Source organism: Anolis sagrei, chromosome 2, assembly GCF_037176765.1.
Source record: "Anolis sagrei isolate rAnoSag1 chromosome 2, rAnoSag1.mat, whole genome shotgun sequence".
NCBI lineage: Eukaryota > Metazoa > Chordata > Lepidosauria > Squamata > Dactyloidae > Anolis > Anolis sagrei.
In genome coordinates, this window is record NC_090022.1 from 230,204,295 (window position 1) to 230,225,989 (window position 21,695).

At 38.6% G+C, this 21,695-nt stretch overlaps 1 protein-coding gene across 2 annotated transcripts in view; it reads left to right on the top strand.

Moving 5' to 3' along the window:
- The window catches only part of DAPK1 (death associated protein kinase 1), a 104,167-nt gene that overhangs the window by 24,190 nt on the left and 58,282 nt on the right, over positions 1 to 21,695 (top strand). For both annotated transcript variants that reach the window (XM_060762087.2, XM_060762086.2), the window contains exon 3: positions 15,930 to 16,151. In XM_060762087.2, the coding sequence (XP_060618070.2) occupies positions 15,930 to 16,151 (222 nt within the window). The remainder of the gene's footprint in view (positions 1 to 15,929; positions 16,152 to 21,695) is intronic.

Consider the following 21,695-nt stretch of genomic DNA (forward strand, 5'->3'; position numbering starts at 1 on the left):
GTCTTACTGATTTCCATTACATATTTTTAATATTTCTGTGTTTAATTCTATACTAATTCTTATACGTGTTAGGTTTCAATTCACACATTGTTCTGGTTTTTAATGTTAGTTCCCTTGAGTCTCCTTTGCCTGAGATAAAGCAGAGTATAAATACTACTACTACTACTATGCACGTCTGGCGGGGACGAGAGAGAGGGCCTTCTCGGTGGTGGCCCCCCGGCTGTGGAACAACCTCCCTGTTGACATCAGACAGGCACCCTCCCTTATGTCTTTCCGTGAGAGCCTAAAGACATGGCTATTTGAGAAGGCATTTAACTGAGTGCTACATTAACTGGTAATGACAACTGGAACGGAATATGGATTACGAGATTGGTTATGATTCTACGATAAGACGGAGCGGACTATTTTAGTGTAATTATATTATTGTGTATTAGTGATATGTTGATTTTTCGTTATTGCTTTATTGTAAATTGTCTTTTATATGTTGTACACCGCCGTGAGTCGCCCTAGGGCTGAGAACGGCGGTCAACAAATGCAGCAAATAAATAAATAAATAAATAAATACTACTACTAATAATAATAATAATAATAATAATAATGGGGCTGCGGTGGTGCAATGGGTTAAACCCTTGTGCCAACTAAACTGCTGATCTGAAGGTCGGCAGTTTGAATCCGCGAGATGGGGTGAGTTCCCACCTGTCAGCTCCAGATTTCAATGGTAACACATCCGGGTGTCCCCAGGGCAATGTCTCTGCAGACATCCAATTCTCTCACACCAGAAGCAACTTGCAGTTTCTCAAGTACTTCTGACATGATAAAAAAAAACGCTACAGTTCTAAGCTACTACTACTACTACTACTAATAATAATAATAATAATAATAATAATAATAATACTAAACACATCAGATGCCTTTGTGACTTTTGGCCCACCCTGTAATACCCCTTCATTGTTTAAGATTATTTCAGTAGCTGTATTTTCAATTCTTTTGTGAGCACCCTTAGGAATGTAGGTTGGCACCAAAAGGGAGTGTTATTAAGTAAACAAGTGAGGATAGGTGTAAGATGGTGAGTCACTTACTTTGGATTACAAGTTCCATTTCAACAAATAGTGTTCCCAAATGCAGTTTGTAGAGCTTGTCCAACAGAAGCATAGTCAACATGGACTGGCTGGCTTCCGCTTCTTCTCCCCAGAAGGGGAAGCCTTTTGTTGACTTTGCGGAAGGGTGAGGAAATACTTTAATACTAAATAATAGAGTATATTATGGGTGGGACTTGGATATGCTAGGGATGAGCCTCACCCAGTCCAGCCTTTGGATTTACTGGCATATCTCTGCTGACAAAGCCTCTGACAAAGTCCATAGTTGAGCCTCCCCCCTTTCTGTCTTCTGGCTAACTGGTAGTTTTGTAAGCATCAGCATTGGGTAGATGGTGAAAGAAGACTGGAGAAAGACTTACAGTGTTGAATTGCAGCAAGTGCAGTAAACTATGCAAGAAGGCATGGCCTGGGAAAGAACAAGATTCCACCAGAAGCGACTTGCAGTTTCTCAAGTCACCCCTGACATGACAAAAAAAAAAACCAAAAAACTAGGTGATCTAGATGTAGTGGTGAATGCTTATATTCTATAGGCAAGCATGTATGGAGAGCAAAACAGAAAGAAAAGGGGCAAGATAGATTACCCTGCCTCACCAGTTTCCCTGGCATGTTAAAAAAGCATTTGTCTGTAATTATAGTTTCATCATCTTAAGAAAAGTTAATTTCTCTCCTCTGACCCTCTCCTCTGATCTCTAACTTGCTTTGCAGAGTGTTAGTGATATGCTTTTAGTCTGCTAGAAATTTCACTAGATGTAAAGGAGACTTGGCCATAGATGGGCCTCAACGCATGAAAAAGTGGGTGCAACAGGTTTATTTGCAGATCTGACTTTTGTAGACATGATTTTTCATGGATTTGATTTGATCTCTCTAGGTCCTAAAGTATGACACTGCAGTCAACTTATGCTAGAATTTGATCATAAATTCATCCCGGAGAAGCTAAAAATATCTAGAACCCCTTTCTAGGAATCTGTTGGTCCTCTATCACCATCTGGCATGAGTAGGAACTATAACTATGTTGTAAAAAGTAGATATTCCCAGAGTTGTGTTTTTCAGGTAAAAAACAAGGCAGTTTTAGGTACTGTTCCATTATCTGGGCAGATGAGCAGATGAAGCGACAGGTCCCCCTTGTGGCCAGAATCGAGCAACCTCCAGGAGCCCAAGTTGGAAAAAATGCTGAATTACCTCTATCTGTCTATATGCCTAAAAACAGCATTGAATGTTTGTCATGTATGTGAGCATTGTGATCCGCCCTGTGTCCCCTTCGGGGTGAAAAGAACATATATAAATACTGTAAATAAATAATAGATTCCAATGCAGAGCAAGTATGTGTTCTGCTCTGAGTGGTCTTTGAAGATATCTAAATGTCTGTAAAACCAGAAGGACTACCTTTTTGGATGATGTCTGTGATTGGGCATGTTGTTAACCATAATCTTTCTTGCACAGAGCGCCCAATTTGGATCATGACTGTAATGTAGATAGTAGGCAGCTTTAATCCTCCATATCCATCTTCTGTATTCTGATCCATACCAGAGGGGTGTTTTTTTTTTTTTTTGCAATAAAATATATATTACAAAAAGAGGCAAGTTACTTTAACTTAATTATCTTTTAAACTACAGCAGCAATTTGTTGGAACAGAGAACCCAGCAACTAATGGTAGAGCTGCACAATAAGATCACGTATTGTTTGATCCTCAGTAAATAAAATTTTCTTTTACCTTTATAAAAATAACTTAAAGTAACTTATTTCATTGTTTCTTTCATGACATACAGTGAAAATAAAATGTTGGTTTTTCTGTATCTGATTATTACACCTCTTCTGGGACATTCAGTCCTTAGAACTGAGTTTACTTGTGGTGGATTCATGTTGCTGCGCTCATTGTTTCTTTTGTCAGCCTGTGAAATCTGACCTTGCTTGAATCAGTCAATCTCCCTCTCTTTCTCTCTCTCCCTGAAACTTTCAAACAGCAGGACTTGGCAGCAGTTGCTTTTTTAATGTTCTGCCTCCTAGTGCTAGTGTCTCTTTAGGAAGGCATGTCAGTGAAAGTAAACAAATGAGTGTGCTCCTTTGTTTATCTAGTTAGGGATTTGTTTGTTTTAGCTCTCTTCCTTGCCTTAGGCTTAAGGTGGCTTCCAATAAAAAGCCCAGCTATAAAAAGCAACAACAGTAATACAAAACTGCAACTCAGAAGCAAGGGCTGCCCCGTCTGACCTGCACTAAGTAAAACACAACAGCGTCATAATAGCAAAACCTTTATTGGGCCCACCACAAATGAACATCATGCATGCTTTCAAAGTACAAAATGCATTATGCAAGCTTTCAAAGCGTCGCTGGATTCATCATCAGTCAAAGGTGTTAAAAGTCACACAGGAGAAAAAGAAAAAAAACAATGTTTGGGTTTTAGCAAGATACTTTTTAGCAAGATACTGTTTTTGTTGTCCTTAAGATGGTGTGGAGGGGTGTCAATGCACACAGTTGTCACTCCCCTCTTTGGCCATGTGGGCTTTGGGAGACAAAGTCTCGTAAATTCAGAGGCAATAAAAATAAAAAGTTAATGTATTGTCAAAGGCTTTCATGGCCGAAATCACTGGGTTGTTGTAGGTTTTTCAGGCTGTATGGCCATATTCTAGAAGCATTCTCTCCTGACATTTCACCCGCAACCTCGCCTCACAATCTCTGAGGATGCCTGCCACAGATGCAGGCGAAACATCAGGAGAAAATGCTTATAGAACATAACCATACAGCCCGAAAAACCTAAAACAACCCATAAAAGTTAACTTCTCTTGAGATCCAAGCTGCATCTGTCCTAAGAGAAGCTACCATTCCTTTATTGGGCAGAGGATACTGAATTTCTCAAGAAAATCCTATATTCTTTGGAAAAAGAAATAAAGTGGAAAAATCTTTTGGGTTTATTGTTGAAGGCTTTCATGGCTGGAATCACTGAGTTGCTGTGAGTTTTTCGGACTGTATGGCCATGTTCCAGAAGCATTCTCCTGACATTTCGCCCATATCTAGGGCAGGCATTCTCAGAGGTTGTGAAGTCTGTTGGAAACTAGGAAAATTGGGTTTATGTATCTGTGGAATGTCCAGGGAGGGAGAAATCTTTTTGGTGCTCTACAGGTAACCAGATGCTGTCCTAGTGGAAAAGATCTACCATTGATAGAGGTTGAAACCTCAGAGAGAAGTCTCAGTACTTTGGTTTCCTCTGCTTTAGGATTCCCCTGCCAAAAGGCAGTATCCTGAAATTGAAAAAGCATATCCAGGGCTAGCTGTATTGACTATACAGCAGCCAAATAGCAATACCTTTGTTGGACTAGCCAAAAATGCACAAGGGAAATTACTTTTTCGCTAATGGAGTTGAACTTTTCTTGCCTAGATTTTATGACTCTTTGTTTCCTGCATGGCCTGCATTGACATCATTTTACACTATCTTAACCGACAGCAACAAAAACAACACCTTGCCAAAATGTAAGACTATGACTTAGCATCACTGGATTTTTTTTTTTGTTCTTCTCCTGTATGATTTTCAAAACATTTGCCTGATGAAGGCGCTAATGGAGCTTCAAACTGTAGCATGGTGTTTTTTGTGCATTTTTGTTAGCTCAGTAAAAGTATTACTGTTGTGTGGATTTAGGACATTGTTGTATTTTGCTGTATGGCCAAGACTGCAAGCTCTGAATATATATATATATATATATATATATATATATATATATATATGTGTGTGTGTGTGTGTGTGTGTGTGTGTGTGTGTATGTGTATGTGTGTGTGTATGTATATATATGTATGTATGTTAGTAGCACAATGGGTTAAACCCTTGTGCCAACAGGACTGCTAAGCAAAAGGTTGGCAGTTTGAATCCATGAAGCAAGGTGATCTCCTGCCTGTCAGCTCCAGCTTCTCATTCAGGGACATGAGAGAAGCCTCCCACAAGATTGTAAAACATCTGGGCATCCACAGGGCAGTGTCCTTATAGACGGCCAATTTTCTCACACCAGAAGCGACTTGCAGTTTCTCAAATCACTACTGCCACAAAAAAACTAAACTACTTATCAAAACATCAAAAAATGATTTATTTACTAGTTGATCTGATCTCCAGAGAGAGCAAGTCTCTTTATTTATTTATTTATTTATTTATTTGCAGTATTTATATTCTGCCCTTCTCACCTTGCAGGAGAATCAGGGCAGATTACAATGTACATATATACATGGCAAACATTCAGTGCCATAGACACACTACATATATAGACAGACACACAGAGTCTACTTAACATTCCAGCTTTTTGATGAGGGCATTCTGACCACCAGGGGAGCTGTTGCTTCACCGTCCATTTGTGACACTGATGAAGTATTTTCTCATTCTTTGCATGCTTGCTGGAGATTTTTGTGGTGTCGTAAATTAGTTAAATTGGCCTCCCCGCGTACGCTGTACCTAAATTTCCTACTTGCCAAATGCAACTGTCTTTTGGGCTGCAAAAGTCGACAGCAAGCTACACAAATTGGTCAGAAGCTTACTCCGACCCGGGCTGGCTTTGAACTCATAACCTTTCAGTCAGTAGTGTTCTTTAATGCCGCTGACGCCCAGCCAGCTGCGCCACAGCCCCAGTGTCTCTTTCAAGTAGGCACAACAAAAATGGGGGGAAAGTATATGGTTAGCAATCCAGTTCTATGAATTTTGATTTCTATATTTATTTTAAAGAAATTTCAAGATATCTTTGTCAAGAATAACCCCTCCATCCACCTGGAAAAGAAAACTTTCAAACTATTTCCTGCTATGGTCATCAGGTTTTATTTGCTTACACAGCATTCTAAATATTATAGCTGCAGAACTCGTTTGTTATCATTGGAGTAGAGCACACTTCATCAAAGAAATGCACTTACATTGGTTGCAACAGAAAATGAACTCTAACAGTTTATCACTATGCATGATTACAATTTAAACAAATCATCCAGTAGTAGTTAGAGTTACTCATTAGCAGTATGGTCACTTCATTATTATTTGTATTTGGAAGTATTTGGCATGGGTTAGGTTTGCTTTTTTTTGGAAATATTTCCTTCTTTTCATGCTAAGTGTGTTGTAATTCATATCCATGGAGATCAGAAAGTGCTAAAATTCCAGTAATTATGAAGTTATGCCACATCCTTGATTATCATTCTTTGTGAATCATATACAGTGGTTTGTACAAACTGTGGTTTGCAAAACAGATTTATCCTGATTTGACAGTTGCTCACAAACTATGGTTTCTGTGGGTGCATCTGTACTGTAAAATGAATGTAATTTAGCAAAGGTAAAGGTTTCCCCTTGACATTAAGTTTAGTCATGTCCAACTCTGATGGGTAGTGCTCATCATTTCTAAGCATTGCCCATAGACGCCTCCAAGGTCATGTGGCCGGCATGACTGCATGGAGCACCATTATCTTCCCACTAGAGCAGTTCCTATTTATCTACTCACATTTGCATGTTTTTGAACTGCTAGGTTGACAGAGGCTGGAGGTAACAGTGGGAGCTCATCCTGTTCCCCGGATTCGAACCGCAAACCTTTTGATCACCAAGTTCAGCAGCTCAGCGGTTTAATCCACTGTGCCATCGGGGGCAGTTTGGTAACACTTTAATCATGGAAATTGTAGTTTTAGCTTTTTCTGCCAAAGTGTTGGTGTCTCACCAAACTACAAATCCCAGGATTCTATAGCAGTAAACCGAGACAGTTAAAGTGGTTTCCAACTGCATTTATTCTATAATGTAGATGTAGTCAGTCTAGTATAGATTCAAGCACGGTTCAGCACAACTGTAATGTTGCTGGCTCAGTGAGTAAGTGAACATTTATACAGATCTGTAGAAATGCTCTTCTTTTTTCTATGGGTTGGGAACATGAAAGCTGTCTCTCCCTCCCTTGCATGCAGCATCTGATGACATGCCAGTTTCTTCTAATTTTTATATATAAATTTATAAAAGTATATTCTCTCCCCACTTTCCAAGCAAATTAATAATTTCAAAGAAAAACTTCACATAAACCCACAGTTGTTTTTGCCAGTGATGATGCGCAGTGGCTGCAAAGTGCACCATCTCTCTCGTCTGTCGCCCATCTCTATCATCTGATAGGCTTAAGAGTTAGGTTAGGGTTAGAGATCTATAGAAGGCACTTCAGGGGTTGAGGATGCCAACATGGGATTAAGAATGACTATGAAAAGGGGAGGGAAGGCCACAAGTAACACCAGAGGGGACAGGGAAGCAGCTGGCATGATACCAAAAAAAAAAACCCCGCTGGGAGGAAAAAAAGCAGAACAAAAAAAAAAAACCCACTGGGATGAAAAAAACCAGCCTTCCCTTTCTTTGAGCGCCCCAGGATTTTGTGAGTAGAGAGGAAATCCTTTTTCTCTCCCTCCTTTCCAACCCTCCTTTCCATCCAGTCCATTCTGTTCTCCTTGCCTCTCAAATACAGTTTTATAAATTTAATACAAAATTTAACTCAATTTAATCTAAACTTGGGTTGATATTACTCTCTAAACTTATCCCTTTGCTCCTTTCGTAGCCTTCCCTGCTATCCTTAGTGGAGCCTTTGTGAGGCTAGATTGCAGGCAGTTAACATTGCTTTTTTCCATTAACTGGTTATTACTTAGCCTGTTTTCTTTCCACAGGGTCTTATATCTGTGAAAGGAAGTGTCTGTTAACTAAATGCGCAATGTGCTGCCTTTGCAGTGGTGATAATAAACCTAGTTGTAATCCTCGCAGCTATGTAAAAATCAATTTACAGATGAACCACAGAGAAACAGGCTTGCTCAAGGCCATCCAATGGGTTCATGGTACAGACAAGATTAAATACCAGGCAGAGGCAATATTCAATATATAAGCATTTCCGGATTTGTAACCCAGGTTGCATCTATACGATTAATGCAGTTTGACACTACTTGAACTACTATGACTCGGTGCTGTGGAATCATGAGAATTGTAGCTTTCCTTGTCAAAAATCAAAACAGTTTTAATGGTTAAGGGGTTGTGGGATGGAGGGAGACAAGGGAGAAGTTACCAAATGTCAGAAGGAAACTTTTCCCTCAGTTTTTGGTGTTCCCCTCAATCCCATGTCACAACAGACTGCTATATTAGGGTGATTTAGCACTAGAGAATGGTGCTCGAGAAGCTTCCAAGAGAAGACGTGACCAAGAAAGCTATATTCTGCTGGTCCTGTCAATAGATGTTTCCTACATCTATCCTTCTGTGTGTTCAGTCTAGAGCAGTGGTTCTCAACCAGTGTGACCCCAGATGTTTTGGCCTTCAACTCCAGAAATCCAACAGCTGGTAAGCTGGCTGGAATTTCTGGGAGCTGTAGGCCAAAACACCTGGGGACCCACAGGTTGAGAAGCACTCCTCTAGCGTAATAGGTTTGTTCTTTGTCTATAACCAAATACCATTTGAATAAGACTGATACATGTGCAGTTATACAATTCCTTATCCCCCCCCTATTATTTTTCCCCAGAGATATGTAAACCCAAAATAAATAATAAATACTGTGCAACCCAGGCTAAGCCATGGCAGCCTTTTTAATTTCTGGGTTTAAGAATGCTTATTGGTCTGCTAGATTTTAGACTTAGTTTTGACAAAAAATTTATTCAGTCAATATTCATTCCCTATGGGCTATGATTTCATGGCAAGAAGGGATAGAGCAATAAGGATGACATTCTTTTTTATTTTTCTTCTAATGTATTAGCACCTGAAGCTAGGTGCGAAAATAGCAATAGCCATGCTCAAGGTGGAATCATTAGCAAGTTTGCAGAAGTACCAAAACGTTACAAGGGAAAATCCTTAAAGAGAGCAACTCTAAACGTCTATGAAATTATAGAAACCTTTGGTGGTGCAGAAGAGTAAGGAAACAGAAAACTAAATAGAAGGAATGAGTGACTGGAAAAAGGCATGGGAGACATGGACATTGTAATGAATGCCATCTATTGTCTGGAAAGATAATTTCCTGGTTCATATTGAAGATTGATTTTTAAATACCTTCAAGTACAGAACTGAAAGCTGCTTGTAGGAATCAATGGAGAAATAAAATTTGGTAATATAACCGAGAAAGGACATTACTGGGGACAACCTTCCAAATGAAAGTGGAGTGGAACAAAAATAGAAGCAAGCTGGAAAATAACCTGTGTTTTCTAGCTTAGTTCTTACATCTTATTGCAGCCTAGTAAAATAATTCAACTAAATATCATAATTTATAAAAATCACAACATGTTGACTATTGAAAAGCGGAGATTAAATAACTCTGCCTTATCAGCTGCCTCCAGCAGGTTAAGAAAAATGCATAGATATCTAACTTTGACCAACAGAATGGAAATCATAATAAAAATAGAGATATGGGATGCATCTAGTATAGTAATTGCATTAGCCTGGTGCATCCTTCAAGGTGGTGGTGCTTGTTGTTTTTTATATCCCACTCTATCTTTCCCAAAGGGGACTCAAAGTGGCTTAACATAAACCAATTAATTCAGCTTGACACTGGATTTTTAAAAACACCAGGACATTTCTGAATCATGTAGGAAGATTTGGACCTTTCTTGGTTTTGAGGCGTTGGGAAATTCCATTTCGGATCCCCATGTGGGATTGAAGATCACGTCCCCACAGCCATTCCTCATTCCCCAAGCTCAGACAGATGCAACTGTCTTTCAGGCTGCAAAGGTTGACAGCAAGCTACACAAAGGTCGAAAGCTCACTCCGACCCAGGCTGGCTTCGAATGCATGACCTTTCGGTCAGTAGTGATCTTAATGCAGCTGACTCCCATCCAGCTGCACCACAGTCCCAGTGATGATACCTTTCAAGTGATACCAAAATTGTCATTGCACACCTCCACCTGGTTTGAGGCAGATCTAGCAGTCTCTTCACAAGTTGCCTTTTAGCACAGATGCATACTTACACATAGACTTTCAAGATTTGTAATCCTGACAATTTATAAGGATCTTTTAAAACATGGAGCATGTGTTCTAAATCTTGGCACCTTAAGGATTAAGGGGATTTGGAGATTAAAAACCCAGTTGCCTAAACAAGGGGTAATCTATTGAGAAGATTTAAAACATGCATTTAAAAGGTCAGACTAAGGCATCAAAACACATATCAGGAGAGTTAGAATCATGAATCCAAAATACAATAATACTGAGAAGGCAAAAAATAAAAAAATAAAAACCCAAGCATATAAACAGCAATCAGTTTTACAGCTAATACCATAGTTAACCCGCCTCCCTCTCTGTATGTATGTATGTATCCATGTAAATAAAAGGAAAGGGAAATGCTAAACCAAATACCATAGAGCAAAAATCTATATGGTTAACTGAGGTCAAAAGGAGCTTCTTAGGACTTCCCTACACTTTTACTCACCTCATAGGTGCTACAATTCTAACACATGACGGTCTCCATTATTTACTTGTAATTCTGTTCTTTAGGTTCTTATCCAGTTCAAACAACCTTTTTACCCATAGTTTTACAGAAAATCCGGATTTTTCTAAGTGTGATCTGCCCATAGGTAAGCATCACTTTGTTGTGGAGTTAGAGGTGGATGGAGCTGGTTGGTGAGAGGTGATAATTCCCATCAGAAAGTGATTCCTTCCTGGGGTAAAGTTTTAAGTTTTTTTTAAAGAAAGTGCATGTGAAAGTACTTGCATATCACTGTTAAGGCAGCCCTGCTTAACAGAAAATGTGTATATTTACATTCATGTTACTAAAGAAATTAAAAAGCAGAGCCGCCATGGCTCTAGGGCTGCAAATAATGTGAAGGACTGGGAAATGTTGACTTCACCTTAACAGTGAGATGAGTTTGTTAGGGGGCAATATGTGTCTGGCTATGGAGATTTCACCACAGGTGTGGCAGTGAGTTAAATCCTTGTGCCAGCAGGACTGCTGACTGAAAGTTTGGCAATTTGAATCCATAGTGTGTGTAGTGCTAACATGGTCACTGCAGAGTCAATACAGACTGGGAAAACACGGTGCCAAAATATGTAATTTTTATCAATGGGGTGCTTTGTGATCCTAGCATGATTTGAATAGGAAAGGGAACATAGTACAGGGTTAGTCAAAATGCATAGGCCAATAAGCCATTCAATTGAATGGCTTATTGGCCTATGCATTTTGACTAACCCTGTACTTTGGAATGAGGTGGAAGGCTGAGAGGAAGTAGAAGAAACTTTCAAAGGACAAATCTACACTGACAGTTATCCTGAGGGGAGGGCAAATCAGCTTTGTAGCATTGAACCTTGTTGACAAAAGTTTCCGGTTCCTCCAAATTCTTCCCACAAATCCAGAACAAATTGTAAATTTGGGACCGTTCTTAGACAGAACTGGCCACAATTGTTTACGTGGCCATCCCATATTCCCTGAACCTGGGTGGCACTCCTTCCTCTTTTCATTGTATCAGTGGCAGCCAGCAGACGCAACATGGCTAATGTCCATTGCTTGCCTCCTAGAGAGACATTGCTTGGGATTGGAGAAGGTAAGGGATAAAGGTGCGAGTGAGTCTTCCTTTCCCCTCTCCCATGTTGTTTTGGTGTCCCAGTCAGTGCCACTGGTGATGGGTGTAATTGGCTACTGGAATGATAAGAACATGAGAGGGAATGGAAGAGTGGCCATGTGGTGGTGCCAAACCAAATTTGTCATAGCTAGGTGCTTGGGGCTCCTTCCTGCCTCCACAGTGATCTGGGGGCTGGCAGTCAAAATCATGCTGGAGCCGATCCAGAATTTGACACTCCAATTGGCCCCAGGTTAAAGTGTCCATGTACAACCAAACAAAGAGAGCAGAAGGAAACATTTTAGAAAGGAAAAAAGGTGATCAGTTATGGATTTGCAAAGAACCTTTTAGAATCCCATGCAAGGAAAAACCAAGAACAAAATTTTCCCCATACCATCAAACAGTAATCCATAGACCAACAATGACATTTGGCCAAAAAATACCCCACAAAAAACAAACACCCCCCCCCCCCGAAAAACCCTACTGTACATTAGTGCTCTTTTCTGGTGTTGCTCATTTCTGTTGGCTGAACCACAGCTTCACAAAGACAAAATAGCAAACAAAAAGAAAATCTCAATTGAATCTTATATAAAATCTGATATTTAATGGGCAGATTAGAGCCGTTTGTTTTTGTGAGGCAAAAATAAAAATGCCCATGTTTGTTTCATCAAATGCGAAATAATCATATTTGTGAAATGACAAAATTAACTTTTCATTTATATAGCCTCCTGTAGCTCAGCACAGAAGCATTGATTCAATTTAGAGATTCACTGTATGAGGCCAACATGATTATCAAGAAGATTATTAAAAAGAAATCTAATTTTTATTAAGGAGTAATTTAATACAGCTTGAGTATCTCTTATTAAAAATGCATGGAACCAGAAATGTTTTGATTTCTTAAAAAAGAGTTTGGAATATTTGCATATGTATAATGAGATCTTTTGGAGATGGAACTCAAGCCTGAGCACAAAACCTGTTTATATTTCTTATACACATAACCTAAAGGCAATTTTATACACAACATTTTTAAATTATGTAATGGATGAAACAAAGTTTATGCTCATAGAATTATCAGAAATAATGTCATGATTTTAGCCACCCATATGGACATTTTTGGATTCTGGAGCATTCTGAATTTCACATTTTCTGATAAGGGATATGATTTAATTCCCCGAAATCCATGTACTTAATTTTATTGAAGTATCATTTCTTATTTGCCTTCTCCTCAAAGAAAGCTTTAGCTGCCATACACACATACATACTCCAAGGATGCACTGTAACATTCTATTATGCAGCCCTACTTGTACCCTATTTCCCCCAAAATCAGACAGTGTCTTATATTAATTTTTGCTCTCAAAGATGCACTTAGTCTTATTTTCAGGGGATGTCTTATTTTTCCATGAAGAAGAATTTACATTTATTGTTGAACAAAAATGAATATTTATTATATACTGTCCAGTAGTTGTCAGTATATAATAAATATATTGGCCCTCACACACAGGGCCACAAAAATAAGGGCTGTAAAGTACCTGGCTTCTACACACTGTCTGGAGACTGTCCTGATCTCCCGAAGCAGTTCCTGGACAGCAGGAACAGTATTGCAGCTTCCATCCACCATGCTTCCAAACAAAAATTTAACTAGGTCTTACTTTTAGGGGAGGCCTTATAGTTAGCAATTCAGCAAAATCTCTACTAGGTCTTACTTTCAGGGGGCATCTTATTTTCGTGGAAACAGCATAATAAGTTATACCTTTTTAAAGTTTGTGGTCATTACATTGCTTGTTTTTGTTTGAGCATGCAAGCAATCAGTGAGTGTGTGTGTGTCAAACTGTAAAATAAAATGCATGAAACTGATAGGTCAGGCAATGCATGGGGTGATGGTTGAGCCTAGAGCTTTTGGATACTATTGCATTTTTGTTCAGGCTCAAGCTATTCAGGTGCAGAGAGAAGAAGAGAGAGGCAGACTGATTTGCAACTTGACTGCTGAAAAGAAAGTTTCTCATATGGACAAGGAAATACCATTTTAAATTTCTCTTAAAAGAACATTTAGTGTACATATGTTGTTCTGAACTATGAAGAGTAAACTTGTTTTTATGGTTCTTCTACGTGGCATACTTTCTTTCCCTGGCAAGGCAATGTGTGGGTTGATCAAATGTGAACTACATGTGGTTTATTTTACATTACACCACAATTTTTTTCTAAAGAAAAGGGGCTCAGCTTCCCACTGGAGTTATTGTCACTTTCCATTCATGCTGTTTATCATATTTGTGAGTGGAGGGTGAGATGGAACATTAAATAATAATGCAAGGCTTTAGAGCAGTTGTAAATAAATGTGTTGATTTCCTCTCCATCCCTCATTGTCTTTCCTGTCTTTTCTGTAGTAGCCTATGATTTCCTTTGCTGAATACAAAACTGAAATTTAGTTGTCAAATAACTAGATAACTGGTCGGAAAGATGGCTGAAAAATCATTGAAATAAAATGCATTCATAGATTGATGCCAAGAGCTTTGAACAAAGTAGATTTAGACGAGCAATTATCCACTGGTTCAAAGAGAATTACAGGATCACAAAACAAATTACTGTTATTAAAAAGAAGCACTTGTTCTTGCAGTGTTATCATTGTGTTTCTGAGTCTTAAACTTGTCCTGTCCCATTGGGGAAATTATATGTACTAGTTCATATTGATTGTAGAATGAGCCACGATTTTTAAAAAAGAAAACATCTTTTCCATTTTGAGGTAAATCACTGAATGAGAAAACCACTTTTGTCATATGTATTCCCATCTACTGCTCCTGAGTTCACAGTACAGGTAGCTGTGCCGATGCATGGAAATGACATAAGAATACTATTAATCTGCCACAAATGCAGTGGTTAATAATTAGCAAAATGACTTTTATTATTTTTTCCCAGACTGTTAATGCTGGAGAGGAACAAAAACCTTTCAGTTGAGAATGTAGCAAAGCAACAATCGGGATGATGATGATTATTCATGTTTGCCATTTCAGAGTCTTACTTTGATTACTAATATTTTTTTCTGGGAGGAAACAATTGAAGTAGCAAGCAGTGATATTAATTGGTTGGGTGATCTCTTGCATCATTTAAAACTAATTAAACCCCTCTAAATCTTTTTTGGGATATTTCATCTTTCTTTTTTTCTGCCTCAGTGACACTGCACTGTTTTCCTGCTGCTAAGATCTTTTTTTAAATTATTTTTGAGGGGCAATTACACCTTACTGGCAGACTCATATTTTGTATGCAAACAGTTTTTCAGGCCAGTCTTTGACATCTTCCCTTCTGAGTTAGGTGAACCAATAATCCTATTTAGAATACTACTAGCTGTCCCGTGCCACGCGTTGCTGTAGTCCAGTCTGTTGATCTGGAAAATAAAGTAATGAGAAAGTGTTGGTTTCTTATATATGTAATTTCTTTATGCTTGTGGGTAAACAGTATGTCTTGTTGTTTCTTTGTCATTGTTGACGTGTAGAGTGTCTGGTTTGCCCACCTTGGAACATACAACATATCATTGTCCTTCTTTAAGGGTCCCTTTCAAATCTATGATACTATATCTGTATGTGTGTGAATCATATCTATCTATCTATATCTATGGCTGGATAGGTCTTTGTCAGGAGGACTTTGATTACGTCTTCTTGCCCTGATGAAGGGAGTTGGATTGGATGGCCTTAAGTATTTTCTGTTGGTCATGGGGGTTCTGTGTGCGAAGTTTGCCCTGATTCTGTCTTTCATGGGGTTCAGAATGCTCTTTGATTGTAGGTGAACTGTGAATCCCAGTTACTACAACCCCCAAATGTCAAGGTCTATTTTCCCCAAACTCTACCTGTGTTCATATTTGGGCGTATTGAGTGCTTGTGCAAAGTTTGGTCCAGATCCATCACTGTTTGAGTCCACAGAGCTCTCTGGATGTAGGTGAATTACAGCTCCCAAACTCAAGGTCAATGCCAACCAAACCCTTCCAATATTTTTTGTTGGTATTGGGAATTCTGTGAGCCAAGTTTGGTTCAATTCCATCATTGATGGAGTTCAGAATACTCTGTGATTGTAGGTGAACTATAAATCCCAGCAACTACAACTCCCAAATGACAAAATCATAATTTTTTGAGTGATGGACACTCCTTGTGTTATGAGACGTTTTGTTGCCAAATTTGGTGTGATTTCGTTCATTGGTTCTTTTGTTTTTAAGGAACTCGTTATGCACAGAGCATTTTTATGTATATAGATGGATTCGGCTCTTGTTTTATTTAACAATTCTTCTTCCTAGTTAGTTATAGACATGAGAAAGAAGATTTATGTTGTGCAGATTTTAAAATGTTTTTTTTTGTGTGTGTGTGTTTTTAGTGGGCAGTTTGCCGTAGTAAGGAAATGCCGCGAGAAGAGCACCGGTGCCCAATATGCTGCAAAATTCATCAAGAAACGAAGAACGAAATCCAGTCGTAGAGGAGTGAGTCGAGAGGACATTGAACGAGAAGTGAACATATTAAAAGAAATCCAACATCCCAATGTGATCACACTGCATGATGTTTACGAAAGTAAAATGGATGTAATCCTTATTCTGGAACTGTAAGTAATTTTGGATTACTTTAGGATGGCAGATTATAAAAATAGAAAAATATATAATTTTGAAAATGATCCTTACTATCAGTGATGGAAGAACTGGTATACACTCCAGTGTAAGATCCATAACTTATTGCGAGAACATGCTGGATAGGGACAGGGGATGAATGAATGGTAATTGTGGGAAAACTGCCCATTTTGATTGTGGACCTGCAGAAAATGTAGTCTTGAAGTGTAAAGAATGCTCGGTGTACTTACAAGTCGTACAGAAGAAAAAGTAGGAACTTGGTATCTTTTCTTTGAAGATACTATTGGATACTTAAGTACTTAAGTTGGATCATCCCTGGGCAGCCTCCTGATTTGGAAAGGTAAGAATCCCTCTGGACCACGTTGCTAGAATATGCAATTGACTGTAAGGCAGAAGAAGAGTTGCCAGTCACAATGGAAGTTGTTTAATGCAATATCAGTATACAGTTGGATCTTGGCTGACTTTTTTTGGACTACAATTCCTGTGGCCCTCTATCATTGACCTTGTTATCAATGGGAGTTATGGTCCAAAAAATCTATAAGGTACAAAGACACCTCACTATTGATCTTATATATGTCAGATTGATGTTTTGATGGAATACCAATCTTTAACAAACAGTCAAATAGCAAGATAATCCAATCAAGGCAAAAAGTTGCCAGTTCCAGAAGACTGGGCCATGTTGGCATTCTCATTCTTCTTCCTCAGTCAAAAGAAAAGCCAGTGCTGACATGTACGGCTATAATTCTCAAAATTGTAACAGATCATCTAAAAAAATAACATGAAAACCACAGACCTCAGGTTACTCATGACTGCTGTCAGCCCTTTCATTCTGACCATAGCTTTTGCTATATCAAATGAAGTTTTCTTAAATCACTGCTGTGGTATCTGTGAATAGAAAGTGCTTTCAGTGTCATCATTTCAGTTTTTGAAAATGGTTGTTTAAATCTAGGTATTTATTATTAGAAACTAAAGAATCATATTGGTTTCTTATAAAATTGAAGGAGAAATTGTTTCTTTATTGTTGGAAAGCATCTTTGGTTTTAAAAAAAATCTGGTTTGAAGAACCTAAATAAGGGGGATTTAATTATCAAGCTGCATAAAATCCTGTTCTATTCTGTAAATCTGTTGTAATGCATACATATACATTTCATTTCTGATTTGTACCATATATTTATGTGTAATATCTGTGGTCAGTCCTATGAATATTCTTTCTAAACCGGAAGGGATGAATATTCTTTCTAAACCGGAAGGGATTCTGGTTCTTTCTAAACCGGAATAGGACTTTTAGAAATGGCAGTTCAGACTGGCAGAAGATGGGGATATAAAAACCAGAAACAGGGCGGAAGTGTTTTCCGGTGTTGCCTTGGCTTCATTTTGATGAGACAACTCCCCTTGTTTTTGGATAACAGCATTTTCCTGTTGATAAAAGCAGCTATAGTGGAATGCAGTATCCACAGGTGATACGTTCCCGCTTGGTCAATAGTTACCGGAAACTGTGGATATGACTGAACACTGTTGAATTACCTGAAACTTGGGGGAAATAAGTTACCGCTTCAATTACTTTGTGGATTTTCTTCATTTGATGTTTGATGGGCAAGTTTTTCCATTTTTAGAGGATTATTTGTCATGTGTTCTTTTATGTTATTGACTATATGAATTATGGAGATGTTTTGCTTTATTTGTATATATTTAGCTATGCTTATTCAAATTGTATGATTACAAAAAATGGTTTTTATCTCCATTACAGTTGAGTATGGCCTAATTGGGGTAGGATCCTTAGAGCAACATTTTGAACAAGTTATATTTGTGGTACAAAATGAGATGACTTTCAATTAAGGTACTTCTCTGGTAGTTCCTTGACAACTGCTGGATTTTAAAGTTAGTTTAGTTTTTACTTCCTTGCAAGAGGCACCAACATTTTTCAGTCAGCGTCTACATACAGGTTGAGCATCCTTTATTAGGAATTTCAAAATCCCAAACTGTCCACATAGATGTCTGAGATAGTGACATCTTTTCTCCCCATTGACTCAGTGTATAAAAATGTTGTTCCATGAACAACATTATAGAAAATATTGTATGAAATTAGATTCAGGCAATGTGTTCAAAATCAATATGAAACATGAACACATTTCCTGTTTAGATTTAAGTTCATATATGCAAATGCAGCTATTCCAAAATCTGGAAAAAATCATAAACCCAAAAGACTTTGGGTCCCAAGCACGGTTAACTCAGTGCCTATTGGAAAAAATGGTGGCACCATTACAAAAGGCAGACATAGTGCATTGTGAGTACCCATTTTTGCAGAAATCAAGTTGATGAAGCTAAAAGAGAAATGACAAAAGCACAAATATTTTGGTGCAATCAGGAATAATTTGCCCTGCAGCTGTCCAAAATTCACCCCATTAGTAAAGGTAACTCCAGCAAAGGACTGGTTCAAGATTGGGAAAGGTGTACAGCAGGGTTGTATACTCTCACCCAACCTATTCAACTTGTATGCAGAACACATCATGCATTGTGCGGGACTTGATGAATGCAAGACTGGGGTAAACATTGCTGGAAGAAACATTAACAACTTTAGAAATGCAGATGACACCACTTTGATGGCCGAAAGCAAGGAGGAGCTGAGGAGCCTTCTAATCAAGGTGAAAGAAGAAAGCGCAAAAGCTGGGCTGCAGCTAAACATAAAAAAACCCCAAGATTATGGCAACAAGAATGATTGACAACTCGGAAATAGAGGGAGAAAACGTGGAGGCAGTGACAGACTTTGTATTTCTAGGGGCAAAGATTACTGCGGACATAGACTGCAGCCAGGAAATCAGGAGACACTTACTTCTTGGGAGGAGAGCAATGTCCAATCTCGATAAAATAGTGAAGAGTAGAGACATCGCACTAGCAACGAAGATCTGCATAGTTAAAGCATTGGTATTCCCTGTAGTAACCTACGGATGTGAGAGCTGGACCATAGGGAGGGCTGAGCGAAGGAAGATAGATGCTTTTGAACTGTGGTGTTGGAGGAAAGTTCTGAGATTGCCTTGGACTGCCAGAAAATCCAACCAGCCCATACGTCAGGAAATAAAGCCTGACTGCCCATTGGAGGGAAGGATATTAGAGGCAAAGATGAAGTACTTTGGCCACATCATGAAAAGAAAGGAAAGCTTAAAGAAGACAATTATGCTGGGGAAAATGGAAGGAAAAAGGAAGAGGGGCTGACCAAGGGCAAGATGGATGGATGGCATCCTTGAAGTGACTGGATTGACCTTGAAGGAGCTGGGGGTGGTGACGGCTGACAGGGAGCTCTGGCATGGGCTGGTCCATGAGGTCACGAAGAGTCGGAAACAACTAAACGAATGAACAACAACAGTAAAGGTAAAGGTTTCCCCATGACATTGTTTAGCTGTGTCCGACTGTGGGCTGGTGCTCATCTCCATTTCTAAGCCAAAGAACCGGTGTTGTCCCTCATCTCCATTTCTAAGGCAAAGAGATGGTGTTGTCTGTAGACGCCCTCCAAGGTCATGTGGCTAGCATGACTGCATGGAGCACTGTTACTTTCCCATCAAAGTGGTACCTATTGATCTACTCACGTTTGCATGTTTTCGAACTGCTAGGTTGGCAGAATTCACCCCATTAGCATCACACTTATGGTATGAAAGTGGTCCAACATTGTGTTGATGATCCAGCGTCTCCTGCTGAAATACAAACTGGTACTGGCTCCTCCTAGGTTCTTCCATTGCCAACACCCTGATCAAACACATAAGGGCTGGAAGGATCTTCCTGATCAAACACTGAAGGGCTGCTGCCACCACCACTGCTTTGCCACTTTTTGGTGGCAAATGCTACTTGCCACCCGCAAGTGGCAAGGCAATAGCATTAGACACATGGAGGATCCTTGTGGACAGAAGATGGCAATGCCTGCTTATTGCCATCTGTACTGCTGATGGGCAGTGATAGGGATAACTTTTTCCACTGGTGTCTGTGAGAGTTGCTTTGCAAATTTCTCACATTGAACTAAGTGATGACTTTAATGCCTTGCAAAGATTGACTCTTTTTCCCTTCAAATAATACCCCTCATGGCAACTGTTCAAGCCATTTTTTCAACTAATAATGTAGACAATTGTTTAGTTTTGCTATTGGGAAGCATATTGCATTAAATATCAAGGTCTTTATTTCCAATTTGTTCCCCCCCTTTCAGTGTAAATCTTTTTTTAAATTTTATTGAATGTTCGGGGCTTCAAATTCTCAATGCGACAATATATCTTTAGATGATGGCTTACTTATTTAATCAGTTGATTAATAAAGGCATGTACATGCAATTGTAGTAGTTCATTAAGGGATTATTAGGCTGTTTTTTTAATAAAAAAAACCTAATCTGTTTTGAGGTTTCTGTTTAAGATCTATAATGATACCTTATGGGATGTAACATTTAATCCCAAAGCTTGGAGAGAGGGGTTTGCTTGTCTTCAAAATAATTAGTGTTGTGTGATGCTTTTTGCCTCCCAAAGGAAGGAAGTGTTGATTGCACACACTTTCTTCATCTTAGAACTCACTCTTAAACTGACTGCTTTATCTTCTAAGAGACTTTTAATTGAAGTTTAAGACAGAACCTGTAGTAGCTCCATTGGTAAAATGTATTGTGATTTTCATGGGTTATTTATAGATTTATATAGATTTATATACAATTGTAGTAATGCATGTAGAATTCTAATTATCTGAATTAGTAAATGCAAATAACATTTTAGGTAATCATCTGTTCTTGCAGATTTGTATATTTAAAACAGAGGAACATTTATGGTTTCATTATTTGGCATACATGAGTCAAAGCACCAAAATATTCAGTGGACCAGTGCTGGGAACAATAGTTTCTATGGAAGAATCATCTTGTGCATATACCTATTAGAAAAATTGAGATGTTGGGCTGCTGACACTCTTAGATCTATGGTTGACCTTTGCTATGTGTCCCCCATGGCTAAAAATAGATTGCTTATTTCTAACCAAGTGATCTTCTTATTCACATGCATAGGATCTGCATCTGTGCAGAGACTCTGCTCTATCACTATGATATTTGAGAAAAACAGATATGTGAGTGTTTTCAGTAAGATTGTGAGAATGTGCTTGGTAAAAATTTATGTTCTGATACTGAATGAGAGGAGTGCGGTTTTCATCATCTTGCAATACAATTGTATGCTGTTTTCAGAAATATAGAATCTGCAGGTAGCGTTCACTTCCATGTCGTAATCAGAGTTCAAGAATTCTTTAGGGAGCAATGTAGAATTTTCTCACTAATCTCTCTTAGAGAAAAATAAGAAGGACAAGGACGACTGATCACATGCTATCATAAATATTCCATAAATAGATCTTCTGTAGTTCCGGATGAAAAACTACAAAGTGATAGCCGGAACATAAAGTACTTTAGAAATAATCTTAATATGATAAGAAAGGACTACAATATTTCTCATTTAGTTGGGTTGCATCCTTATTCTGCACTACATTGATTTCATAAATATTGGCAGCAAATATTCATCACG